This window comes from Callithrix jacchus, chromosome 1, assembly GCF_049354715.1.
Source record: "Callithrix jacchus isolate 240 chromosome 1, calJac240_pri, whole genome shotgun sequence".
NCBI lineage: Eukaryota > Metazoa > Chordata > Mammalia > Primates > Cebidae > Callithrix > Callithrix jacchus.
The window spans coordinates 128,966,349-128,994,348 of NC_133502.1; the positions used below are offsets into that span (position 1 = coordinate 128,966,349).

General features: G+C 40.4%; 1 protein-coding gene and 1 long non-coding RNA gene across 4 annotated transcripts in view; one reads left to right on the forward strand and one right to left on the reverse strand.

Annotated features, from left to right (window-relative positions):
• Positions 1-982: 982 nt before the first annotated feature.
• On the reverse strand, positions 983-27,811 carry CDKN2A (cyclin dependent kinase inhibitor 2A). 3 transcript variants are annotated; one of them, XM_035306728.3, is made up of 3 exons: positions 27,315-27,811; positions 4,475-4,781; positions 983-1,466 (listed from the first exon to the last, which is right to left on the reverse strand). In XM_035306728.3, the coding sequence occupies exons 2-3, from the start codon at positions 4,776-4,778 to the stop codon at positions 1,453-1,455; spliced, it is 318 nt and encodes a 105-aa protein (XP_035162619.1). In that variant the 5' UTR covers positions 4,779-4,781; positions 27,315-27,811; the 3' UTR covers positions 983-1,452. The 3 variants fall into 3 exon arrangements, with proteins under 3 accessions (XP_035162619.1, XP_078205793.1, XP_008996005.1); XM_078349667.1 differs by lacking the exon at positions 27,315-27,811 and adding an exon at positions 26,649-26,868; XM_008997757.6 differs by lacking the exon at positions 27,315-27,811 and adding an exon at positions 8,187-8,388.
• The window catches only part of LOC103793377 (uncharacterized), a 384,615-nt gene continuing 383,905 nt past the window's right edge, over positions 27,291-28,000 (forward strand). Inside the window, exon 1 of the long non-coding RNA XR_013526722.1 lies at positions 27,291-27,649. This is a non-coding gene — a long non-coding RNA (uncharacterized LOC103793377). The remainder of the gene's footprint in view (positions 27,650-28,000) is intronic.

The following is a 28,000-nucleotide window of genomic DNA, read 5'->3' on the forward strand; positions in this document are numbered from 1 at the left end:
TGGATGAGTAGATAAGCAATTTGCAGTACATTCATACAACGGAATATGATTCAGCCATAAAGTGAAATGAGGTACTGATACATGCTGCAGCAAGGATGAACCCCCAAAACGTGACACTCGGTGAAGGAAGCCAGTCACGGAAGGTCACATTTGTATGATCCCATTTATAAGAAATATTTAGAATAGGTAAATCCATGGAGACAAAAGGAGATTTCTAGTTGCCCGGGGGTTGGAACCAAGAAAGATATAATAAGTATGCTTATGTAATTGATGAAAATGTTTTGGGCTAGATAAAAGTGATGGTTATGTAACATTGTGAGTGTACTAAATGTCACTGAATTCTACTCTTTAGAGTTGTTAATTGTATGTTATGTTGCTTGTACCTCAACAAGAAAATAATAATAATAATAATAGAGTCAGAGTGCTCTAGCAAGGCATGAGGCAGCATGAACAGCAGCGTCTCCCAACCCCTGTGAAGTCTGAGCCACGTGTCTGCAATAATCCCACTATGGCAGATAACTGCAGAGTTCCTTCAGTCATTGGCAACCTCACAGCCCCCTGAAACCTCTGCCTGGGGGTCTCCGAAAGCCAAGGCAGGGACGGCGAACCAAGCCGGACTCTGAGACTGTGGGCCAAGTTTAGCTGGACTCAGTTACCTGGCTGAGGCCTAGTGGGCAAAATATTCCAAACCTCGTGGGATTTGGAACCTGGAGCCAGATAATTACCGGAACTCCAGATGTGCGAGTCTATCGAGTCTATTGACAGGAGGTCCCCATAGAGTTTCCATTCATCATTTTAACCGCATTTCATCGATCTTGAGACATGGCTTTTGATATTGTATCATCTCAAAATAAATAGTGTTAGATATCTGGTTGCAGCGTTTTTCTAAGAGATACGTAACAACAGTAGTCTCAGAAACGATGCTGTCTTAAATTCAAAGAAATTGTTGCACTAGATGCTCAATAAATGTAGACTGAATAAATGGGTGAATGAATGAAAATTATTTTATTTTTATTTGAGCTTTGGTTCTGCCATTTGCTAGCAGTGTGAATCAAGAGAAGCCAGTAACCCCTCTGAGCTTCGTTAGTTCACAAAGTGCCTGTCGTAAAGTCAACAGCTTCTCGAGGCTGCAAGGCTCGCAAGAAGTGCCACACAAACACGCGCTTAGGGCCTGAGTGCTCACTCCCAAAAACTCCAACCCAGTGAAACGGCAGAAACGTTTTTTTTTTTTTAATTTTTTATAATAATATATAAAAGAAAATATAAATGGAAAATTGCAGTAGTGGGGGAAGGCATATCTACTTTAAAAAAAGGCAGGTCATTTTTAAAAGCTCTATTTTCTAAGTTAAAACTACAAAAGCCAGGTGGGATGGGGTGGGGAGTTGCCCTGTAAGAACTTCGGTGATTGATGATCTAAGTTTCTCGAAGTGTCTCAGAGCCTCAATGATTCTTTCAATCGGGGACGTCTGCAGAGGGCAGAAAGAAAATAGGCGTTAGAAACCAGAGGTCAAAGATATGTGGCCCATCCCACCCTCTTCTCTTGCCGTCCCCACCGGCATTGGAGTACTTCTGTACAAGGTTCTCTCAGTGTCCTCACGTACATGTACCCGCTGCCACCGCACTCCCACACCGCCCTGTTCCAGCAGCGAGCCAGGTCCTGCCTTGTTGCTCCGGGCACGCTGACTGCTCATGCGCTCCAGGTCCACCCGGTCAAGGGCAGAGAAAGCGCGATCGCAGGGCCAGTGGGGTTGCAAGAAAACAAGTGTTTTTTTGTTTTTTTTTTGAGATGGAGTTTCGCTCTTGTTCCCAAGCTGGAGTGCAATGGCGCGATCTCGGCTCACTGCAACCTCCGCCTCCTGGGTTCAGGCAATTCTCCTGCCTCAGCCTCCTGAATAGCTGGGATTACAGGCACGCGCCACTATGCCCAGCTAATCTTTTGTATTTTTTTTAGTAGAGACGGGTTTCACCATGTTGACCAGGATGGTCTCGATCTCTTGACCTCGTGATCCACCCGCCTCGGCCTCCCAAAGTGCTGGGATTACAGGCTTGAGCCACCGCGCCCGGCCTTAAATGAGTGTTATATAATGAGTGTCAGTGCCTGCTCACAATGCCAGGCACGAAGGCGTGAAAATGCTCCTGCTGAATAAACAGGATCAGCGCTTTATATAAAAAGAAGAAGAAGAAGAAGAAGAAGAAGAAGAGGAGGAGGAGGAGGAGGAGGAGGAGGAGGAGGAGGAGGAGGAGGAGGAGGAGGAAAAGAAAATATGGCCTTTCCTTTCCGGCATCCCTGGGCATCTTTTGCACCTGTACAGAGTGAGTCAGCCAGAGCGAGTTAACCAAAGGGCGCCTCAGAATCTGGCACTCCTCAGCTGTAGGAGAAACTAGAGATCCAATCCCGTAGGTTGCCTACCCTTGCCTTCTCCTACAAACCCACAAATGGCTTCCTATCATTTCTGAAACAAAATGGATGCTCATTTATTTGACCCTATATGATCTGGCTTCTGCCTTCCTCTCTAATCTCGTTGCGTACAGGTTCCAGCTCACTGTTTGGTTCTCCCAACCTTTTACATTTATTTCGGAGGCAGCATTTGCACTCGACAGTCTCTTCCTCCCATAGCTGTCAGTAGATTCCCTGACCACTCTTTAGCTTCTCCTCCTATTCACGCTTCATATTTACCCATTGCATGGGTTTTATAAACTTGCTCTCTGAAAATACATTATCTTGCTCAACGTGTTTCCCAGGTTGGGCACTATAGCTTGGGACTGTAATCCCAGCACTTTAGGAGGCGGAGGCGAGAAGATTGCTTGAGCCCAGACAACATGGTGAGAACCTGGTCTCTATTATTTTTTAAGGAAAAAAAAAAAAAAAAAAAAGCCAGTCATGGTGTCGCATGCCTATGGTCCCCGCTAATCGGGAGGCTGAGGTGGGAAAACCCCTTGAGCCAGGGAGGTCAAGGCTGCAGTGACTCGTGATCGCGACACTGCCCTCCAGGTTGGGCAACAGATCGACCCTGTCTCCAAATGTAAACATCATGAGGGCAAGACTCCCGTTTTGTCTCATTCACCTTGGCGTGCCCATCGCCTAGAACATGGTTGATCACGAAGTAGAATCTAACCATAGATTTAATTGTGCTTGAAAAGGGGGTGTTGGGGAGAAAGAGAAGGAAGGGAGGAAGGAAGGTATGAAAGACTTGTGTGCTTGGATTAAATATCTTCGGTTTGGTTATTAAGAGTCTCAATTTATTTATTAGCTTGTGGCTTAATTCAATAGTTTTACTCCTTCTCCCACTGGGCTCCTCCAGCTTTATGCTCAGCCCTGGAAGCGCGCTCTTTCTACGCGGACCAGGCTGCAAGCTGTAACCGGAGGCAAAGCCCGGGAATGGTGGGGAAGAGGGGCTGAGTAAAGGAGAACTTTGCATCTTCAACTTGGAAGGTGATTTTGCATTCAGTATTTACAGCATCCCCCAGCAGAGGGCTTAGAGGTAACTCTCCAACTCTTCCACCCAGGCTCCCCTATGGCCCAGGGAGCCCAGTTCCCCATTCTGGGCCAAAAAGATGGATTTCAAAATCTTCAAGGTCATGTTTTACCTTAAATATCCGTATTAATTCCCGTGTATTGCTTCATATATCTATTTGGTTTTTTAAAAAACTGCTCCCCCTCCAGAAACAACTGAGTAATGTTGGCACTTCCAGCAGACAGCTGTGAGGGTTAGAAAACTGAGGCCATGGAATGGGGGCAGAGGGAGGATGCTTTGAGATCGCAAAAAGCAAAGGCAAGGAGAACCACAATTCTATCTTCATCGCTCAGCGATCTTCTTACACAAGTTTAAGAGGAAAAGGAGAGGGTCTCTGTCTGCCAGAGTGCTGCACAGTCAGCCATGGTCAGCGAAGTTTTGGTCCTGATACCCACAGAACCCCACCCCCACCCCCCCGGGGCAGCTCTGGAAAACTCTACCGCGTAAAGCGGAGGGTCGGATTAGTTGAGTTGTGTCGTAGAGCTGAGATTCAGCGATCTCCAGATGGTGCCACACACAACTGGGTTTGGAAATCCTAGAGTTGGTCCAGTTACCTTGGTATGCAAATGAGGAACCAGACCCAGTAAGTGGACGCAACTGGCCCTAGTTTGGAGGAAGAGGGAGACTCTTTCTCTAGCCTCTTGAGTCTTCAATGCTCCACAATCTAGGCCTTAAACCATGAGAGGGTAGGTGTTTGGGTGGTGGTATACTTTGGGAGGTATAATTTACAGAATGGGCTTTCACATGCGAAAGTCCCTGTTGTGATTATTTCCCATTTGCTACCCTGGCCCGGCAGCGCGATCAGGAGACTCAGGTTGTCTGATGATTGGCGCGATTGGCACGTGAGCTGAGGCGAGACCTGAGACTGGTCTCCCCTGCTGAACTTTCTCTTCTGGAAAAGGAATGCTCCGAGCTTTGGAAGCTCTCCGGGTACAAATTCTTGTATCACCAGTCCTCACCTGAGGGACCTCCCGCGGCATCTGTGCGGGTAGGGCTACTGCCTGTGGTGCCCCCCGCAGCCGCGCGCAGGTACCCTGCAACGTGGCAGTGGCCCCGCTCCTCAGCCAGGTCCACGGGCAGACGGCCCCAGGCATCGCGCACGTCCAGCCGCGCCCCGGCCCGGTGCAGCGCCACCAGCGTGTCCAGGAAGCCCTCCCGGGCAGCGTCGTGAACCGGTCGGGTGAGAGTGGCGGGGTCCGCGCAGTTGGGCTCCGCGCCGTGAAGCAGCAGCAGCTCTGCCACGCGGGCACTGCCCATCATCATGACCTGTCAGAGAGAGCACAGTGGTCAGAGCCGGGGTAGGGGACAGAAAGGACGCCAATGTGAAGCCCCCTCACCGCCAAGCAGACACCCAGACAAGCCACAGGTGTCTAATTACCCTACTTTTGCTTCCAATTTCCAATTTTCTTTTACAGTTCGCCTATCCATTCTTCAGTACACATTAAATTCCATTATATTCTGCGAACTTGTGCGGAGCTGTAGCCATAGGCAGAGAGCCCTGTGAGACAAGGACAACAGCAAAGGGGCAGGGACAAACTGACTTTTACTCAGGCCTAACTTCCTGTATTTCCCCTGAGATACAACTACTGAAATTTCTTCCTGAAATTATGTTAGGCCTGGAGATTTTCTGTTGTTGTTGTTCACTGCTGTATATCCAAGCGCAGAATGTGGTAATTGTTAAAAAGAGAAAACTTTAAAAAAAAAATACATTTTCACAAAACTTTTTAAGTTACCTTAGCTTCTGGGAATGTTGAACCTCAATTTCTTATATTAGTTTTAAAATTGTATATTGGCATATTATAGTTGTATATATTTATGTGGTACAATATGATGTTATAATCTTTGAACACAATGGGGAATTATTAAATCAAGCTAATTAACCTATCCATCATCTCAAACATTTGACATTTTTGTCAAATGAGAGCATTTGAGATATACTATTTAGCCATATTCATCATGCTGTGAAACACATCTCAAAAAAAACGAGTCAGACTTATTCCTCCCATCTTAACCCAGGTTTTGTATTTTTGATTACCACCTCCCTATTCCTCCCATTCCCCGAGCTCCAGTAACCACCATTCTACTCTCTACTTCGAAATATTAAATTGTTTTATATTTCACGAATAAGTAAGAACATGTGATATTTGTCTTTCCGTGTTTGGCTTATTTCATTTAGCACAATGCTCTCCAATTCCAAAACTTCAATTCCTTCAAATATAAAACAAGATGGCTAGTCTTAATTAGTCCTAAAATTCCTTTCTGTCGTAGGCTGAATAATGCCCTGTCCCCACAAATATCTATGCCCCAATCCTCAACAGCTGTTAATATATTACCTTAGGTGGCAAAAGAGGCTTTGTAGATGTGATTGAATTAATGGTCATGAGGGCGATTATCTGGAATTTTCAGTGTAAGCCCAACATAACCCCAAGTGTTTTTATTAGAGGGTCACAGTCAGAGAGAAAATATTAGAATCAGAGGCCAGAGAGAAAATACAGGGGCCATGATCTAAGGAATTTGATGGTCACCAGAAGCTGGAAGAGACAAGAAAACAGATTCTGCCTTAGAGTTTCCAAAAGGAATGCAGCACTGTGGACCCATTTTTGACCTCTGATCTCTAGAACTATAAAATAATAATTTTGTGTTTGCTTTACTACTACATTTGTGATAATTTGTAACAGTAGCAATAGGAAACTTAAACACTTTCCAGGTTTATAATTTGAGAGTTCATTAAATAAGAGATGGTCACTTCTTTGGTTCCTAAATCATCTTGAAAACAAAGCCATTTCCAAAGAGGAATTTTAAAACACTGTCTGCAGTCATAGCAACCTTAAAATTTGAGTATTATGTGGTAGATGATAGTAGAAGCAGATAATTTATTTTGAGATAACTGTTATTTGTTATATCAGCTTGAGGATGGTGGTGTTATAAAGAAGAATTATTTATTTTTAGGCACATTTTGTATTAAACACAAATTGTATAATTTGCCTAAATCAAAGAATTATACTAAATTATACTGTAGTTACTAAATCCTGTCCTAAGAAAGTGAAACTGAGTTATTTTTCAAGGAGACAAAGAGAAAGTACAAGAAACCAAATTGCAGCTACAAAAAGACAAAATATTGCAGTAAATTTATTGTTTTGTGTGTTCAATGAAGTCCTTCATTTCGGTCATAAAACTAGTCTTAATGGTTTTTCTTATATTTCATAGTATGAAAAATCTAAAAAGTAACCCATATGTAATTATTTAAATCATGATAGAAATCCAAAGCAAAAAGAAAATGAATCAATTGAATGAAAATGTGTAGGATGCTTAAACACATTTAATAAGAAATTAATATGAATTTAGTACTTAAAAATGTTATACAAATAAGTTTCTATATTAAGCATCAATGTAGTTAGGATTCTAAGCCAACGTCATTTCCCCTTTTCTACATGTTCTTCTCCCTTCCCCATTAAAAATTGTCAAAACTATCCACTTTTCTTTTCCCTTTTTGCTTATAAACAAATAAGGTCTCTTCTACAATATTTTAGGGCTACAATGCCAAACTTCCAGGTCCAAGCTGCTGTTACAATTTTAGAGATGCAAAGATACCCAGGCATTAATTACTTTTAAATCATCCCCTAACCCCTCACAAAACTGGAGTGGGGAGAGGAGAAACACTACTTTTCAAAAATGAGGAAATGAAAAATCTCTAAAACTCTATCACAAATAAATTATATCAAGAAAGCTAAAGATAGCAAAAACAGCAAAAATGTCAGCAGATAATCCCAAAATGGTAACTACATATTACATCTGGTGTGATCACATGAATGTGATTCATTATATGCATCTATCTATCTGTATTTCCTAAGTTCCTACAGCAAACATATATTTTTGCCCTACTCACTTAAAAATAAACACAACATGTAGTTGCTTCGGAATAATTTCTTTCTTTTCTTTTATTTATCGGACTTTCACCCTTTCACCCAGGCTGAAGTGCAGTGGTGTGATCTCGGCTTACTGCAACCTCCGCTCCTGCCTCAGCCTCCCGAGTAGCTGGGATTACAGGCGTTTACGACTATGTCTGGCTGATTTTTGTATTTTTAGTAGAGACGGCGTTTCACCATGTTGGCCAGGCTGGTCTCCAACTCCAGACCTTGTGGTCCGGCCGCCTCGGCCACCTAAAGTGCAGGGATTACAGGCGTGAGCCACCGCAGCCGGCCGCTTCTGAATAATTTCGATCATAAATTTATATTCGATATTTATTCCAACATACACGATAGATTATTACTGATAATACCTCCTAGCAAGAAAGATAAGCTCCATCCAGGATTCTGTGAATTCAGGGCTAAATAGTTCCAGTACATCCTACATTTCTTTAAGACTCGCGTTTTATCCCAAACGTTTGTAAATTTTGTATCTGATAAAGAGCATACCTCCATCTAATACAAATATTTCCCCCCTCTTCAGATCCTTACAGCATTCCAGAGATCTGCACGCGCGGGCCTCCTCAATCCTTCCGTGGCTTCCCAGGGCCCCCAGAAGACCAGGTCTTTGATTACAGACCTCTTCTGAAAACTGCGCAGGAAGCCTCTCTTTTTCCAGAATAAAAGCGCTACTTGATTCCCCTGCAAATCTCGTCCTCCAGAGTCGCCTATCACCCCCTGCTCCCGCTACAGGCCCTGTACCCACCTGGATCGGCCTCCGACCGTAACTATTCGGTGCGTTGGGCGGCGCCCCCGCCTCGAGCAGCGCCCGCACCTCCTCTACCCGACCCCGGGCCGCGGCCGTGGCCAGCCAGTCCGCGGAAGGTTCCATGCTGCTCCCGGCTGCTCGCTCCCCGCTCTCCCTCTCTCCGCTCCTGCAGCGCTCTCGCGGCCCGCACTGCAGTCTCGAGACCAGCCCGCCCCTCCTCTTTCTTCCACCCGGGAGGGCGGGCGGAAGAGCCCCCACCCCCAACACCCGGGACGCTGTCCCTCGACTCCTCCGGCGGAACGGCTATATCTTTCCAGGCGGGGGGGCGCCGTTCGCTAGTCCTCCGAGGAGGTGCTATTCACTCGCTGCGAAGGTGGCACCCCTGAAGCCGCCCCAAGGTGGGTCTGCCCCGGGGGCACCAGCCGGAAGCGGCCCTCGCCCGCCGGAGCCCAGAGGCGGCGAGGAAAGGCTGGACTCCTCCCCACCTGCTCCTACACCGCCCTTCGGCAGCCCTGCTCCCGGCCTTGCTACCCCGCCTTCCCAGCAACCGCGCGTTTTCGTCTCAGAGCAAAAAGAAATTTCGCACCCCCCACACCCCTCCCCCTGCCCACGTTTCCTTCCTCCACGGTACAACCTTCCTAACTGCCAAATTGAATCAGGGTATTTGGAGTCACAGGGAAAGTATGGCTTCTTCTTTTACTCATAAGAAAAAGCAAAACTATTCTTTTCTGTTTGTGAGAGCCCAGCGAGGATCAAAATCACCTGTGCGACTGGGAAGCGTCCCCCTACCCTCTCAACCCTTGATTTTCGAGAGCGCCGGGTTCACTAAGTCAGAAATCCTAGTTCAAAGGATTCCTTTTGGAGAGTCGGCCTGCTCTCTCCTTCCCTGCCCCTTCCCCTCCTATGTGCAAAACGGCTGTCTAGGGCGTGGATTTCTCACACATGTGCATTGCCTGGTATAAGGGCAGACTCTGAAAAAATGAGGTTTGCTTAATACGACAGGAGAGAATTGTGCCACGGACAGGGGAGAATTGTACCAATGGGGAGGGAGTACTGGAAGGACGGATTCCATTCTGAGTAAGTCATAATTCCTAGACCAGAAGAAGTGCTCAGTGTTCTAGAGGCAGAGTTGCACAGTGATTCAAAGATCAGCTTTACACACTGTTCTGTCTCCTTCACACGCACATTTCCCCTTCCCACTGAAAATACCTTGCATTCTTTTTTTTAGTTATAAAGGGGTAGGGGAATATGAGTGCCCCCTGCTTTACAGGAGTTGTTGTGAATTTAAATGAATTGATGTATTAATACATATGAACCTTAAGAACAGTGCCGCATACCCTAAGCTAATAATACCTGTTATCTCTTGAATTGTCCATTTTGAGGATTGGCTTGCAATTCTGTGCTTTTTTTTAATTTAAATTTTATTATATGCAATTCTGTTTTGAGGCATGAAAAGAAAATGGTTTGGAGCTGGGCGTGGTGACTCACGTCTGTAATTCCAGCACTTTGGGAAGCCGAGGCAGGTGGATTACCTGAGGTCAGGAGTTGGAGACCAGCTTGGCCAAAATGGTGACACCCTGTCTCTACTAAAAATACAAAAATTAGCGAGGCATGGTGGCGCACGTAATTCCAGCTACTCAGGAGGTTAAGGCAGGAGAATCTCTTGAACCTGGGAGGCGGAGGTTGCAGTGAGCCACCGCACTCCAGCCTGGGTGACAGAATGAGACCCCGACTCAGAAAAAAACAATGGCTTTGGATAGGATTATCACTATTATATAAAAGGAAAGGCCAGGCGCGGTAGCTCACGCCTGTAATCCTAGTATTTTGGGGGGCCGAGGCGGGTGGATCACCTGAGATCAGGCATTGGAGATCAGTCTGTCCAACATGGTGAAACCCCCTCTCTACTAAAAATACATGGTGGCACGGGCCTGTAATCCCAGCTGCTTGGGAGGCTGAGGTAGGAGAGTCTCTTGAACCCAGGAGGCAGAGGTTACAGTGAGTGGTTATCTTGCCATTGCACTCTAGCCTGGGCAACAAGAGTGAAACTCCGTCTCAGAAAAAAAAAAAAAAAAGCAAGAACTTACTCCTTGAAAAGATGATGGAGATGATGGGCACCCTCCACCACCCTCACTTATAATGAAAAGTTAAGCAACACTAAAGAGTATAACAAGTGCAAAGAGGTAAACGTTCTAATTTTTACTGTGACTATTACTTTTTAAGGTTTGAATAACATGTATTTTTAAAAAATGGATTGCTCAGACTCTGATGATGCCTTAAGACATGCTTAACCTTCCTATGGATAATCCAGCTCTGTTTAAAAGTTATATTTCAATCCCTGGTTGACTTAAACTTTGTAGACCCAGCATATCTTGTACTTTAGTTCCTGCCTGATTTTTAAACAGATAGTTTTAAAAATGAAGCCAATGAAAACAATGTAGGATTTCAAGCATGTTATTAAAATCTACAATGCATTACTGTGCTATTTATATTTTCCTTGGGTACTTCTCAATTATCTGTATAGCCATAATATGGAAAATTCAAACTATCGATAAATAAAATTCTTTTGGTTTAGCTTAAGGTATTTTATGATGGAGGAGGAAGAAAGATTGGTTTGAAGGATGGGAGGGAGGGAACACATTTAACACATTTCCATTATCAATATAATGATTCTTAATGGGGGTGGAAGAGTGGAAAAAGTAGGCTCCTTCAAGAGTCTGTTGAAAGACCTGCCCAAAAAAGAAAGCAGGTGGTGATTTTTTTTAAAAAAAGACGTGTTCACTTACACATGTATTTCTGAATAAAACTTTTAGGGAATTCAGAGTCTACCATGGATTCCTACATCAAGAACTCTTATAGCTCTTGTGAAATATATATATATACATATATATATATACACACACACATATATATGTATGTGTGTGTATATGTGTGTATATATATACACACACACATATATATGTATGTGTGTGTATATATGTGTGTGTATATATACACACACATACACACATAGATATGTATATGTACGTATGTTTATTGAGCTATTGGTGAAGAAGATGGGTGATGCGGTGATACAAAAACATTTAGATGCATTATATGCAGATGTAAAAGTTGACTGCTTTGGAAATAACAAGAACAAGCTTTAGATATGTATACACTCTCATATCTTGCAGAAGAGCTCTGGAAGGATTATGGCATCCTTTGGTGGGGTCATTTTGCTCTAGAAATTGAGTCAATTATCTATTATAAATCTTATGTAAAGTTTAATAATACTGTGAAAACTTTCCTAGTTTTTCTTTTAAAGAACCCACCACATTCCCAGTTTACTCATACATATCAGCTCAACCTGAGGTGCAAAACCCTAGAAGAATGAAAATATAAAGTCCTGGATCCTGGCACTGCTCATGCCAGCCTCAGATTTCCTATGTGCAAAATGGGATTATATTTCATGGGACCATAAAACATGATACTGTATGTTCAAAAGCTTTTAATTTAAAAATTTACTATATTTACTAGAATTTACTAAAGTTTGTTGGTTATTGTTATTATTCTCACACTTACTTTTTCTTTCTCGAGAATGCCATTCTTTTTTAGATTTGCACTGCCTTGGCAGTTTTAAAAATCTACACTATGAAATTTAAACCTGTCTTAATTCTGATCAGTTTTATAAGAAAAAAATACTACCACCTGTTCATTCATTCAACAAGCTCAGAGGCTAAAGGCAGACATAGGGTAAGGGCAGAGGGGAGTAGGTAAAACATAATATCTCTAGAGTCAGACTGCCAGGGTTCAAACCTGAACTGTTCCACTTACTGGTTCTCTATCTTTGAACAAAGTTACTCAACATGTCTGGGCCTCTGTTTTATCATTTGCATGATTAGGATAATAACTGTACTTGCCTCACACAGTTGTTTAGGGATTAAATGAGGCATGTAATGCTCTTAGATGAGCAAAATAAAGCAGAGAATGATACAAGAAAATGAAAATTGGACCAAATTCATTCTTAGTTTCCAGTAGGCAAAGCCTTCCTGGATGCTAAGAGATGATCCCAGTCTTGAAGAATGATGTGAGAGTTTAAAGATGGGAAAGAAGGAGGCAGATATTCTAGGCAGAGGTAAGAGGATGTGCAAAGTCATAGAAGTTTAGGGAAACTGAAAGTAATTCATTTGGACTTATTCCTTAAAAAGAGCCTGTGAAGAACTCCTCAGAGAGTCAAAAGAAAAACCAGCAGAGTGGGATGGCAAGTAAGTGCGAACACTGTGTTGACTATTCTTTCACAGCTTGGTTGTGATAGTTCAAGGCCTTTACCATGAAGTGAGGCAGATGGAAGTTGGAAAAGACCTGATCACACACATACCCTGAAGGGCAAGTGCCAAGTGAAGAGAAGACAAAGTTAGAAGAAAAGAATAAAGGAAAAGTTAAGTACATAGGCAAGATAGGATATTTTTGAGGACCCAAGGTCCCTCAAAAGTCATAAAGAAACAGAACTCAAAGCACAGAGATGGTTATAGCTTTGGTCACAAGAGATACGTAGATTTGGGAGGGAGAAAAGGTCAGAATGGGAGGCACTTCCTTCCATGAATGAGGAAGCTAGCTTGTTTGCAGAGTGAAAATAAGATGGTAGGGTAGGAAGTTTGAGAATGGTAAAAGTTTAGAATACCTCTCATGAGGAGAGAAGATGGGTTAAGTAAGACTCAGACAGAGAAGTCTTTTGTTTTTGTTTTTTTTAAATCAGACTAGGGAACCCAGCTGAGGGTGGAGATCATGACACAGTTGAGATATTTGATTACTTTTAACATATGATCAGAAAGAGATTTTAGAAGTTAGTGTTCTAGAGTTGGTTTCTGGTTCTGATAAGGCATTATAGGATTGGCAAGGGATGATATGAATAAATTTCATGTGATAAGCAAGATGATTTTGTTAGGAAAATAAAAGGAGTTGGAGCAATAGCTCTATTCTTAGACCAAGTGACAGTTCTTAAGAACTTAATTGTTTTGACTGTGAATGAACTACTGACTGCGAATGAACTTAATGAACTATTGTTTTGACTGTGTTTAGAGTTTATTTCTAGATTCAATGTCCATAATTTTCAAAGTGGGCTTTCTCTTGTTCTATTCTTAACACTTGAAGTGAGATACTGCACACATATTTCTTTACCAGTTTCAATATTAACATTATTATTAAAGATAATGGTTGTAACTATAGCTTGGGGTTAAAAACAAAATATACATAGAGTATCTTTGGGAAGATACAAAGAAAGCTCTTACCTGTGAGGCAAGGAAATGAAGAACTGGGATTGGCATGCAACTTGCTTTTCACATTCTGTGATTTATATTGTCTGAATTTAGTATTATGTGCATGGCCTTTCTAATGAATTAAATAAACATAATAAAACTAATAGACAAATCAGAGTTACTTTTATTAGAATCATCATTCCTAACTTTATTTGAAAGTAACCGAGTACCTAATATATGTTAGGCACTTGGCTTAAGGTTGTCAATATTAATTACAAAAGAAGGGCTCTTAGTCAAGAGCATGTATTGGTAACAGCCATCAATATATTTGCTTCTCTGGAGGAGGAAGGTGGTCTTGAACTGGGATGAGCTCTTGAGTGGAGCCTACAGTAATCACCTGAGCAGGGAAGACTGGAGTGATGCATTCTGATAAATGATACCTCACACTTGAGTTACCAGGAAAAAAAGATTTCAGAGTGTGGAAAAGATCCCATGATTAAAGAAAGTTCCTCAGGAAGTAGATTATGAGAACAAGATATATGCTTTGTAATGGAGCTTCTAGGTCCAGCTGTGTTAAGCCTTCATAGATGAGTTCTAGAATAGGATTATTTGAAGAATAATAGAGTGTTATTTGAAGACAATAGAGAATTATTTGAAGACAAAGGCAATGGAAGAATAATTCCATGCATCCCCTTAAGTTAGAAAAGCAATAATGTCAGGAAATTAGAGTCCCTGGCCTAGCTCCACCACCTACTTTGTTACCCTGAACAGTGAGTTTCTTTTTTCTAACTTCAATGTCTTCATCTACAAAGTGGGCATAATCAGAAGTGTGTAAAAATAGATTGTGGGTTGGCCTGAAGTGCCAAAGTGCCCCTGAAGCTGCCCTGGATAAAAATTCTGATAATCAAGGTCCAGTGTGGGTGATAAGAATATTTTAAATGGGAAAGAAGCACTTTCTTAGGTAAATAACTGCAAGATATTTAATTATTTATTTTCTACAAGGAAAAAAGGTAGCTTCAGCATGAAGGGGAGACCTTTGAGAAAGTAGCGTAGACCTTCAAACAAGTTTGCTAAGAAAAGACAATGTGTCCCTGGGAGTAGATCTCTAGAAGTTTCAAGACAGAGGATGTTTCTTTCTCCTCTTTGCTATTTAATTAAATTCCATATAGCACAATTATTTAGTATTTGCTCTAAGTAAGGTGTTCTTTTAGAAACTCTCTGCTATCTCTGCTCATTCAGAATTATTGTAAAATTTCTTTTCCTGCTCAAACTGGATCTTAGCAATGAGTACAAAATGCAAAATTCTTTGATGTGTTGTAGATTTAATGCATAATTATAGTTAAGTCATGATTTTCAACCCTTAGTTTCTAAAGTGTTAATTGGGTATAGAATCAGCAGTACCTATTATCATCTTTCCAAGAATATTTTGAAGGTAACTTAAAAATATATGACTTATTATATAGCAGATGTCTTTTCTAAATTGTGTGCAAAACAAATATGATTTTAAATCTATGTAAGAAATTTACTATTAAAAATATCTCGAGTGGACTCTTGTGAAATGAGGAATCTTTGCAGTTCATGAAAACAATTATTCCCTAATTTAATTGTTTTGTAAATTGTTTTGTAAATTACTTATGGTGAATTACTTATATCTATTTGTAGCTATTTGATCAGCAGAGAACACTAAAAGATTAGCACAGTATGTATGTAGGTACACATTATATGCACATATTTGATATATATGTATATTATATACCGCATAGATATTGAGAATTGGCCTCATCCTGAGGAACAAAATAAGTAACAAACATAATTAGAGGAGACAGGAAGACAGAAATAGAGATAATAAGAAATTCATTAAAAGTTTCCAAGAAAATAATGGCTATAATTTTTTGAACCTCAACTATGTGACAAGCATTTAGCAGTTTTATATATGTCATTTCTAATTCCACAGCTCTCCCATGGGTTAGAGAGTATTATTCTTTCTTCATCACATAGACAAAAAGAAGCTCAGAGTACTTACGTAATAATGAAAAGAATCAAGATAAAGTTCGAACTTAAGGTTCCCAGTTCTGTTTGAGAGGTCCTCACTCTCCCTACTACAATATCTGTTTCCCTAATGATAATTTATCCAGTACGTGGTGAACAACTCATCAATGCTTCTTTTTCTTTGAGGATTGTGCTTTAGAGCAAGTTGTAAAACCTGGGCCAAGATTACTCGTTCTCCATTTTCAGAAACTACTGTCCTTCTGTGATTATTCTTCAGTAGTGATAGAAATTTGGAATTCGAAGACATGCAAAGTCCCCTGAACGTCATTTAATTCAGTTCCCTCATTTTTGAATGATTTGCTTTCCCGATTAAAGCTCATATACGTAAAAATAATTAAGAAATTAGTTGCACACCAAAAATGAAAAACTACCCTACACAAAACAATAATTATTAACATTTTGATATACTTCCTCCTGTCTTTTTCTTTGCTTAATCTTTACATTGTAAATATTATACAATTTTGAAATAAGCCTTTTCTAACTTATCATTAGAGCATTTTCCAAACTTCTCCAAAAACACTTCATAAATGCTACTTTTAACAGCTGCAACACATTCCACTGGAAAAATAGTTATAATTTACTTAACAATATCCCTGTTGTCAGATAGTTAAGGTGTTTCTAATTGCTACTAAAAATAGACTTGCAATTTTTCTGGGTAGAAGGCTCTTGAATATATTGCAAAATTGCTTTTCAAAAAGCCACCATTTTGATTTATAGATAACAAAGTGGAGGTGTGGTACTTTTCTCTGGTTACCCAGTTAATAAATGTTTGCTGCAGATGTTGAACTCAGTTCCTCTCTCCATTCTCCATTCTTTCTATGGCCACAGCTACTTACTTGGGTAAGTAAGTGGTACATTGCTATGGTTACCCAGTTAATAAATGTTTGCTGCTGATGTTGAACTCAATTCCTCTCTCCATTCTCCATTCTTTCTATGGCCACAGCTACTTAATGTGGGTAATGGGAAATGCCAGCCATATTCTTAATCATAATTTTGGGAGTAGCACAAATGCAAGTGGGACAAGCCTAGTCTTTAAACTCAGAACTGACCTCTCATTTACCAGCTCTGTAGACTTGAATAAGTTGTGTAAACTTTCTGAGCCTTTGTTCCCTCACCTCACAAAGTGGGGAAAATAAAATTTACCCCATAAGGTTACTCTGAGGAATAAAGAATGTCAGATATATAAAAGTCTGGGTGCACAGTAGGCTCTCAATAAATGGTGCTTTTTAATTTTTTGAGAATATATATGACATTTGTTATCAAGTTATTCATTTAGGTCATCAAAATAAATGTCCCTTTGAGCAATTTTTCATTAATTACTGTATATTCTGGCAAGTATCTGTGATTTCAACAAGAAAACTTTTTTCTAAAAGGTATGATGCTATCTCCTGAATTCTAACCCCCTGAAAAAAGAGCTTCTTTGTACAAAGTTGCCTATGGTATCACAAAAGAATTAAAAAAAAAAAAACCTAAAAACAAACCTCATTAAATCATAAGAAGTGACACTGGAGAGTGTCACTGTGTTCAGTCTTTACATTCATTGCCACCAACCTCCACTCCTTGCAGTGTATTTCAAGTGGAAGGTACAATGGGAAAACTACAGTCAAAACTGAGGAATTGCAAAGTGTATTTTCTCTAAACTTCTATCCCCAACCTCCCTCCTTTTCCCTTCTTGATGGGACAGATTTTCTCCTCTCAAACAGGCTGTCCTTTTTAATTGCTAACACAAGCATATATAATATCTAATTTCTGTTTATGCTGCTGATGCATGTATATGCTATTAGAGTTCTGAGATAATGTTGAAAGTCACAGAGAAATAATATTGTATTCAGTTTTCACTCCTGAGGGTGGATGTTGAGTATTCATGGTTTACCCATAGGTTTAACAAAGATTTAGGATACTCTAATTTCAGGGGGACAATCTATATGGAAACTTTCCTTATCCAATGGAGAATGGTTGTCCCCCATTTCCCCTCTAAAAACCTATCCTTTAAAAGTAGCTTGCTTTCTTGGGACTCTATAGTCTTACTGTTATGTTTAATTTTTAATTTCTGTGTCCTTTCCTGAACTTTGGAGAGTTCTGAAGCCAGTTTCTCCTCTGATATTATTAAAGATTGCAAGAAAATTTTCTTGTGTTAGACCAGTCTTCCTCAAATCACATTCTTCACCTGATATATGATTCAACTTCCCTCAAAGGAATCAACTTCTTGATGAAATGTAATCAACTTTGATTAAATAAGTAAATGCTTTCTATTCATGTTTTAGCACTTTTCACAGATTTAACATTTCCATTCATGTTTTCCTTTCAGTCTCTGGGTTGAGGGTAGAGTTTTCTCTTTTTCGTTGTTATGGTTAAGATGATAACTTCCATAATTACTTTTTCAAAAATACAATAACAGAATATACTCTATGTTTACTCTGTACCAATTTAAAACCCCAGGTCAATTTAGCCTTAAGAAAGCATACCACTTAATGTATTTTGTCTGTTTCTTTGATACCCTACTTCTAAATAACTTCTTCAAATTTGAATAAATATGATTGAAGGTCACCCTCAAGGTAGGCATTTTGAATGTTTTTAGGATTACATTAATGTTTCTGCCCATAACTCCTTTCATCACACACACACACACACACATACACACACACACACACACACACACACACACAGACACACATACACAGACACACACACACACACACACACACAATTTTTTTATACTAAAGAATTTTTAGAAAATTGTTTTGGCCAAAACTGTTGATTCAGATATTCAGTCTGTAACAACCATTCTGAAGGAATTAAAAATCTAGTTGTCTTCAGTGATTCCTTTGGAAATTATTATATTATTATTCTGGGTTATTAGACTAATAACTTTTTTCCAGTTTTCTAAAGCTACCTTGATTTCCTGCCTTAGAAAACAAAGGTTCACGAACACTGCTTAATATGTGTTTAATGGTTATGAATACTAGAAGAGCTTAGAGGCATACGCTAAAGGCCGCCATATAGAACTTCTGTACGGATGTGAATTTAAAAGTATCCAAGTATGCAAATTTACACTGATTTTATCGAAGACCTTGGAATATACCAGAAGTTTTAATACATAAATGTATTTTTATTATAATATATACATTTTAAAAATGGAGTTTAGAAATTTCTAGCTACACTGAATAATTAAATTCTAATGAAGTAGGTATTTACTGTAAAAAAACTAATATGCTTTCTTAAGGGAATAGTTTAGGCATTATAATAACTGATAAATGTATGCTGTTTAAAAGTTTACAGTGAATCTTTACACATACTATTTTATCTACTTCTTATTACATAAATACCATAGGGTCTCAGGTTTACAGATGAGAAAATAAAAGCACTGAGAGTTTCTCATGCTTCATTCTGGTACCATGGCACCTCATAAGTAAAGGAAATAGAATCTGCGCACAGGTCATGTGAGTGCTAAAGAAAGTAATCTTTCAACTGCATGGTTCGATTGGTTCCTGTGCTGGTGGACAGGTATCCCACTTATTGCTTTTAAATTAAAGTAGGAATAGGAATAAGTAAGTTATATGTACATTCATATGGGAATTTTTCATTGGTTTTATTTTGGTCAAAAAATAAATTTTTGAAAGGTGTTAACCTCCTTTCAACTAATAAATATTTACTGTGACTTACATGGCTGATGCTTGAGTATAGTAGAGGTCCAAAGGGGTTAAGCAACTTATAAAATAACAACGAAAAGAGATGGAACTGAAACCATATACATATTTACAGCATTCCATGAACAACCAAGTTCAACCATATACGAATTACCAGTCAATGATTTTTGGCAGACTATGCAACCTATCTGAGCCTCAGTGTCCAGATCTACAAAATAAAAAAAAAAATGAAACATCTAAAACATAAGGATACTGTGATAATTAAATAAGATAATGCAAGGTTGAAGTGTCCTATTATTATTAAGCTCCTCCTAATTATTTTTGAAGAAAATAAGAACTTTACCATGTGATTTGGAAGAAAGTTTCAATAAGCCTATTTTTGAAATTAAATGTTAAATATAATATATTCAGCTTCAACTATTCAGCATGTAAACTGCATGGAGTAAAATTCAAAGTATCTGATGTTGGACATTTAATAATTAGATTCGCAACTGGGGGAGTCATTGTTCTCTAGATAGCTGCTGTTTCTTTAAATTGGTTGAGAGTTATACAATTGCTGAGTCAGATGATCTGGCAGCCTGAAAGAAAATGAGAGCAAGAAAATGGTGGCACTCGAGAAAAGAAAGCAAAACAAGCTTTTTCCTAATACATCAGCAACATCACTGGTGTAATATTAGACAAATTGTAGCTTAAAAGCAGAAAAATTATTATTTGAAAGGTATGATATTTTTTCTTGTAATTGTTACTTTTTAGCTTACATTTTTCATCTGTATTTCTCCCTTCATCACTGTGCTTTTACAGAGACATAAAGACCCATCATTTTGTCCACAGATGCTTTATTCTGTTATGGCTAGATAAGCATAACACTTGTGCTTTGATTTTTCTTTCTTACATAATTTTAGGTTGTCATATTTATTATGAGCCTGGTCTGGATCATAAAATGAAAGAAACTTCTTATTACAACACACACACATACACGCACAGAGAGAGAGAGAGAGAGAGAGAGAGAGAGAGAGAGAGAGAGAGAGAGAGAGATCCATTCATCCTGTGCAAACAGAAGTAAGTGTATATAGAGTTTTATAAAAATAAGATATATATAGGCTATGTGGAAATTTTCTGTCTGGTTCTGTAAGCTTTAAAATACAAATATATTTTGTTATATTTTTTCTCTCAAACTATGTTCTGATTGTAAAAATGTATCAAAGGGACATTCTTTTCCCATTCAGATGAAGGGTCTCCTTCATTTGGTGAAATAACTCATCCACTGATTACTCAGACTCTTTTTCCAGGGATCCAGGAAACTGACTCTAAACTTAAAATCTCACCTAAAATCTTGGACCTCAATTCAAAGATAAATAAGCAGAAATAAGGTTAAAAAAACAAAACTGGTCATATTGGTCAAATTGTGTCCAAGTGGGCCACTTGTAATAGTATCTCCTTTGAGTGTTTATTTAAAATGCAGATTTCTGGGACCCACAGCAAATCTGAATCAAATTTTCTGAAAGTGAATCTCAGAAATATGTATTTATAAAGGCAGCCCAGGTAATGATGCTGTTGTTAACCTTTGTCATACTTTTAAAATTTCTAGTTATTCACATAATTCAATTAAGAAAGCAAAAGCTTTTTATTTAATTACCTCAATTGTACAACTTCGTTTCAATTTGCTTAAGAGATTACATGTCTTTGTTCATATAATTCTGAACCTCTATAAAACCTTTATTTAAAAAAATCCTACTCCCTTCACAACCATTTAAATAATTTATGATACTGAAGGTGAAAGAGAAAACTGAGAAATAGTTGAAGAATTAAAAAGTCCTTTGTGATAACATGTTTATATTTTCATGAACAAAGCCAATATGTCATAAAAAATAAAAATCAATGTACTATTTTTTTAAAGGAACTCTGATGCTTTGGGAGTTTCAGTCCTGTAGTTGATAAATTTAACTTTTGTTTTTCCTTTTAGTACTTGTTTTTGATAGTATAGTTCTGCCCAAATGCAACCATCATTCCAGGGCTCATGAATTAAATAAATTCACTGAGAGACACTGTCAAGGACTGAGATTTTCTTCAACCTCCCATTTTAAAAAACAAATGCTAATTGGACATTGAGATGGGAACAATAGTCTGGGGCTTACTAGATGGAGGAGAGAGGGAAGGAGCAGGGCTGAAATACTACCTACTATGCTCACTAATTGGGTGACAGATTCAGTCGTACTCTAAACCTGAGCATCATGCAATATACCTTTGTAATTAACCTGCACATGTACCCCCTCCTTCTAAAATAAAAATTGAAAAAACTACGAGGCATTATATTTTTTAAAATGCCACTATGTACAAGGCACTCTACTATATCTGGAAGTACAAATATTAGTTAAACAGTCCAAGACTCAGTGGGTTCAGAGACTCCAACTATTTTGGCATTCCTTCTGTTTGGAAACCCTTAGTCCACCAAGCTCTATCTTTCTGCTCTTTGGAAATTCTCGCTCACTTTCTTCATAATGCTGTCCTTGACTAATTCTCCTCTAGCAATACTACTGGTTTTATATGTGATTTTAAATCATTCCTGTAATTTCTTCTGTTTAGATGGCTTCATACCTAAGATTCACATTCAACAAACAGAAAAAAAACGCTATTGACATTTTGTAGCGTCGACAATTGCAAACACATGTGGGTTTGCTGAATACGCATTAAAATTGCATGCATTAGGATATGGTGAATCCGTTGAGGTCCCAAGTTGGTGGGTATTTTCTAGGAAGGGTCGGACCCTTTCAAAGGACCTTTTATCATCTACCAAACAAAGCCTTCATTTATTAATTCCCAAGGTTTTCTCTATCGGTTGGCTTACTGTCATGAAAATGGGTCTTATTTTAATAGCTACTGACGTTTTTTATTCTAATCAATGATTTCATTTAAAAAGAAAACTTTCAAACATGGGGAAAGCTGCAATATAAGAAGAAAACAATGGAGACACATCAGCACTGGAAAAATACTACAGGCCACTCTTCCTACTACCCTACACCCCCAGATGCAGATAGAGAAACTGAGGGAAGGCGAGGCCCTTCAACACTCTTGGGTCTCCATCTGGCTTGGAAGGGAATGAAAGGGCTGCCGAGTCTCAGAAGCGCACTTTCCCCGTGGTTCCTTCGAGTAACTCCGACTCACTTCTCTTTACCCATCCTCACCAAAACAAGGCCTACCCAGTTCCAAACTGGAGAGCTGACCCGGAGTTTCCTCCTGTCCTGTCCTTCCTGTCGTCCTCTCAGACTCTGCCTGCTCCCACCCCTACCCCCACCCCGAGCAGTGAAACCCAATAGTATTCCACGTGGAACCCCAGGTCCACAGTTAAGATAATGGATTACATCGTTCCTGCGGAGAGTGCATGCGGTGGAGTGATAATTTGACCACGGGTCCAAATTCTTGATGGAGTGCCTTGCTTCAGCTGCCAGTTAAGCCTCTGGGATCCACAGCATCTCTAAGAACTGAGAAAGTGGGGAGCTTAGGGTCGAGGAGGAGGATGGTAGGGGCTGAGGAGTGGAGGAGCAGCGTGCATCTAATCTCTTGTCCTCAGGCGCTCTTTGGGGTCCAGGTCCCTTGCACCCTCAGCGTGTCTCCGGAGGTGGCCAACTCTGCCTGAAATTGATTGGAGGGGACTAGAGTGTGCTTGTGGGCTGGGGTAGTGGGGCCAGAGAGAAGGAATTCCAAGAAGGGCGCAAGTTCTGTGACCAGAGGCCTAACCGTGCTGCCTTGGAAATGGATATAGCTATGGACTTAGGGGTTTAAAATGTAACTTCTTGGACATAGCGTGCATTACGGTTCTGAAATCACAGCCCTCTCAGGCTTTCCCAGACCTTGGGTATGATACTTAACTCAGTTTCCTTGCCTTTCCTCCCTCCTTACCCACCTAAGGCTAGAGAAGCTCTTAGTTCACCCGCTATGTAGGATTGCTACAGTGCCAAAGGCTTTGGAAATAACATACCTTTTAGTGGTAATGGTCATAGCACTTTGGAAAACTCAAAATTGAAACGAAGAAAATAAATATCACCAACCTTTCCCCCAACCCCTCTCCTCCTGAGGAAACTATTATAACTACTTTGGTGGTGGTGGAGGGGAACTGTTTACTGTTTTGAATCTTGCTTTAAAAAAACCTGACTTTATAATGCAATCATTTAACAGTCTATTACATATTCTTCAGATACCTGATGTTCCAGAATATAACTGTACCATAATTTAACATTTTATTGCTAGAATTTTATGCAGTTTTTTATTTCTTCCTACTACTTATCCATCTGTATTAATCTTTGTCAGAACCTTTGTTTGATTAGCATGAGGCCTGAATATAAAATAGCTGAATGAAAATGTATGGGTTCATTTTAAAATTCTTAATATGTAATACAAAATTGTTGTTCTTGATGGTGAGGAGTTTAGGAGGTACATTAATCTCACTGGGCAACAAATAGAGATGATATTAGTAATTAGGTATGTGAGAATCCTAATTTAGGTAACTTGCTTTAAAAATTCATATTCAATGTAATAATTGTTTATTTAGAAAATGAAACTGTACCCATTACTTATATAACTTACACTGCAGAAATAAAGCACCACAAAAACTTTTTATCAGGTTGGGTTTTGTATCAGGCTGGGTTTTGCAGCAGATGGAAGGTCTACGGTAAGCTTGTCCAACTTGTGAGTCCAAGGGCCACATGCAGCCCAGGATGGTTTTGAATGTCACCCAACACAAATTCATAAACTTTTTAAAAACATCATGAGATTTTTTTTTGTTTGTTTGTAGCTTATTAGCTATTGTTAGTGTATTTAATGTGCGTCCCCAGATCATTCTTCTTCCTTTGTGGCTCAGGGAAGGTAAAAAATTGGACACCCCTGGCCTACAGCATTCCACTGTGAAATTTCAGTTTTAGTTTGGCCTAGGATGTTGTAGTACAGAAGGCAAGTGGGATTTTCTCTGTTTCTCCAAAGACTTTGTAGAAAGTGTAAAAGCACTGGGCCCATGGTTGAACCTTGCTGTAAGACAGTATTTTTGAGACATTTTATATCACTTTATGAACAGGAATTGTTCATATATTGGAAAAATGGTTTAGCTTAACTCTACCATGTAGTTGATAGTGATGAACAAACGTAGAATAATAGACCTGTAAAATATGGACATAGATGGTAATAGGCTATGTTGTTGCTACCTTAGGATGATAATGGACTTTCTAAAATTCAAGAGTACTCAAAAAAGTAAAATGAATATTAAGTCTTAATTTCTGAAAGTGCCATGGTTCATTTAGAACACAATACAAACTGTGAATCATGTATGCATTGGGAATAATGATTTATACTAACTGCACAGCACTTACCTTGAGAGAACTCTATGCTATTAAATAAAAAAAATCTCAGCATTCTGAAATAGCTATAAACAAATGAATATTTTAACTTCCTAATAAAAATATGACTATTTTATAAATGTGCCAAGGTAGAAGTAACAAATCAACTGGGGGAATTTATCAGGTTTTTGTAGTTAAGAAACAGGTAATGTGGAATGGAATTTTAGTATACATATTTCCAATCATAAAAAAGTCATAATAAACGTATTTGCAGAAACTTAAAAAATACATTAAAATAACATACTATTATTTGCAATGATATTAAATTATTCATACAAGTAATTGTTAGCACGTGTGCCTCTCAAGGAATTGTATGAATCCTAACAAAATTAGTATCCATATAAACTCCCAAATCAATATAAACATAGGTATAAATATATTCATGTGAAATATATAATTACATATTATAATTAACACTGCTAGATTTTATATTATGTATACCATTTTACATATGAAATTTGAAAATTGCATATATTTCAAGACAAACATTCTATTCAAGCTGTGTGTTCTATCTTCAGATAGTTCCTGAAGATTGGGCTTTTCACATACATCGTGAAAATTGATTTATACCTAAATAACAAAAAATGATTTATTTCAATGAACCTATCATTTAAATATTTTTTGCAGTTGATGCATATACATTAACATACTATAAAATATTTTCTCTCACTTAAAGTAACCTCAACGTTATGTTTTATATGCCTAAACTAAAAAGTATGTAATTACAGCATTTATATACATTGACATTTTCTACTTTGTTACTATAGATTTTCAGAAGCAACTTAATAATTTAAATAAAATAATTTTATATAGAATAATATTAACCCCGAATAATAAATATTTTTATATAGACAATAATATTAAGAACTATATTTAAACAGTTATGAATCACAGTGGCTAAACTTTTGCTGATACGGATAAACCACTGGTAAAAAAAACAAACAAACAGGGTCTTGCCAATATTTTTAAATGAATTAAATTTAAATCCAGCAACAGGCCATGAAATCCTTTATAAGCTCTTTTGAATAACTTTTTTAAAAAATGAACTTTCATAATATGAAAAGTAAAAAATAAAATGTGCACTTATCCTATAGATTATAAATTTTTGCTAATAGAAACTGAGACACTTAATTAAACACTGATAGTTTTAACAGGTTTATATTTCCACTTGAAAGAGACAACATTGCAGTAAAAAAATAATTACCCCTCCGCTGGCCTTTGCTTTTCGAAGCTATATATTCCTGGCGAAGCATGCCACAAGGACGGTCATAAAAGTGAAGCCTCATTAAATTACTTTTAGACTTATTATACAAGTTTTAATTTGCATTGTGCATATTTTAACAGTATATTCTTTCAGTTTTCCTGGTTATAGGAAATTACACCAGCTGGGTTAAGATTTATCAATGTGAGGACAAAACTACCTCGGATTCTGTTTTTTAAGAAGTAGGCCTCATTTTTAAACTGTGTTAACTGTCGTCTGAGATGATTAAAATATTATCAGTTGAGATTTCTGCAGTTCTGTCGTCTGCTAAACATACAAGCATTGTCCGGAGCAGTTTCAATCACACAGGCCGCCGGACCTCTACGTCTAACTCACAAAGAAAGCCCATTTCCCAGTTGGCTGTAAAACTCCCCCTAAGAAGCAAGTGTTTGCTCCTCGCAGCAGTAACTGATCCTATGATCCTGGTTAGCATTTCAGGAAGTCACTGCGTGCGTGCCCCTTCTCTCTCGGGTCCTCTACTCTCCTGGAAGGTGAGAGGTGGCGACCCTGCCAGGAGGCTGGGGAAAAAAATGGCCCCCTGCTGAAAACTTAGACGGTTAGCAATATTTCCCCTAGGGAGAAAGAAAGTGTGTGTGTGTGTTGGGGGTGGGGCTTAGTCACTCCCACCTAGAATATTTGGGAGTCACTGACTTCTGAGGTGGGTTTAGAAGCTCTGTTCGCCTCAGTTTCACACGATTGAGGGGGCTCCAGGTTTAATGGTATTGCAAGAACCACATGTCTAAGTCGTTGTAACCCGAATGGGGAAGCCTCCACTGCCGTTACCTTCTCCTCCTAGCCTGTGCTAGAGAAGATCTATCTAGTTTTGAAATCACACCAAAGAAAACAATTGGCGAATGCACCCCGGACTTTTCGAGGGCCTTTCCTACCTGGTCTTCTAGGATGCGGCTGCTGCCCTAGACGCTGGCTCCTCAGTAGCATCAGCACGAGGGCCACAGCGGAGGGTGCCCCTGGCGCTGCCCACTCCCTCGCGAGCCGCGGGATGTGAACCTCGAAAACTCTCACTCGCGGAGGGCCACACGAGCGCCGAATTCGGAGGGTCACCAAGAACCTGCGCACCATGTTCTCGCCGCCTCCACTGCCGAGTTCGGCAGCCGCTGCGCCGCCCTTTGGCACCAGAGGTGAGCAGCGCCGCTCCTGCCCCCCTAACAGCAGACTTGCGACCCACGCGCCGCCCCCTGCCCATCTCCGCCCCGCAGGCGCGCACCCGCCTTCCCTGAGCGCGCCCGCCCCCCACCCCCACCCGCTTTCCCACCCCGACCTCCAAGATCTCGGAACAGCTCTTTGCCCTGCGCACGCGGGAAGGGTTGCCGGAGGCGCCCTTAGGGAGGCGCGCGCGCGGGCTGCTCGGGGCCCGGGTTCCTCTCCCTCCCGCCTACCGCCACTTTCCCGCCCTGTGTGCGCCCCCACCCCCACCACCATCTTCCCACCCTCAGCGCGGGCGTCCCGCGGGGACGGCCCAGGGGCCGGACGCCTGGAACGCATCTCCAGGCAGCCCGCCCCCTCGCTACATCCGTCACCTGACACGGCCCTACCAGGAACCGCCGCGCTCCGGCGGGTTCTGGGGCTGCTCGCGTCCCCGCTCCCTCATTCCCCTTGTTTTATTCCTGCCTCCCCTCGTCGAAAGTCTTCCATTCTTCGAACTAGATTATTTAGAAGAGAAAAAGGAAGAAAGGAAAGCGAGGTCATCTCGTTGCTGTATCCGCCAATCAGGAGGCTGAATGTCAGTTTTGAACAAAAAGCCGCTCCGCTCCTCTTCTAGATTTGGAAAACTAGCGAAATTAAATGAAACCGCTGCACGCTTCTGACGCGACATCTGGACACGGCGTGGCGCTGCTGGAGCTGCGGGCCCGGCCGGGCACCGGACTAGGTAGGTGGAGTCGCACCCCGGGGTCCCAGCTGGGTCCAGGCGCCCCTTCCCCTCCCAGCTGCCCGCGTCGCCCAGGGCGCCGGGCTGGGACTAGAATCGAGTCCTTTGCATCTAGCCCGTTTTTGTTTTCGGTTTTAACCTTCACGACTCTGCAGAGCATCTGAGCGCTTCTTCCTCTTTCCTCTTGCACCCCGCGCTCCCCTCCCCCGCGGGCCGCTCCCCACTTGTCGCCGCGTCCCGGCGTAGAATGGTTGTCTTGGCGACCGCTGGCTGCAGCCGCCTCCACGTTCTGCCGGGCGCCCGGACACCCGGACACCCCTTGATCCGGCCGCCTGACACCTCGGCGGCCGG

What these genes read in the sequence shown, in the direction of transcription:
- CDKN2A (XM_008997757.6), bottom strand. Translation starts at nt 8,312, where the DNA reads ATGGAACCTTCCGCGGACTGGCTGGCCACGGCCGCGGCCCGGGGTCGG. An exon ending in ACGGTCGGAGGCCGATCCAG is followed by an intron (nt 4,782 to 8,186) that starts GTGGGTACAGGG and finishes TCTCTCTGACAG; the next exon opens with GTCATGATGATGGGCAGTGC.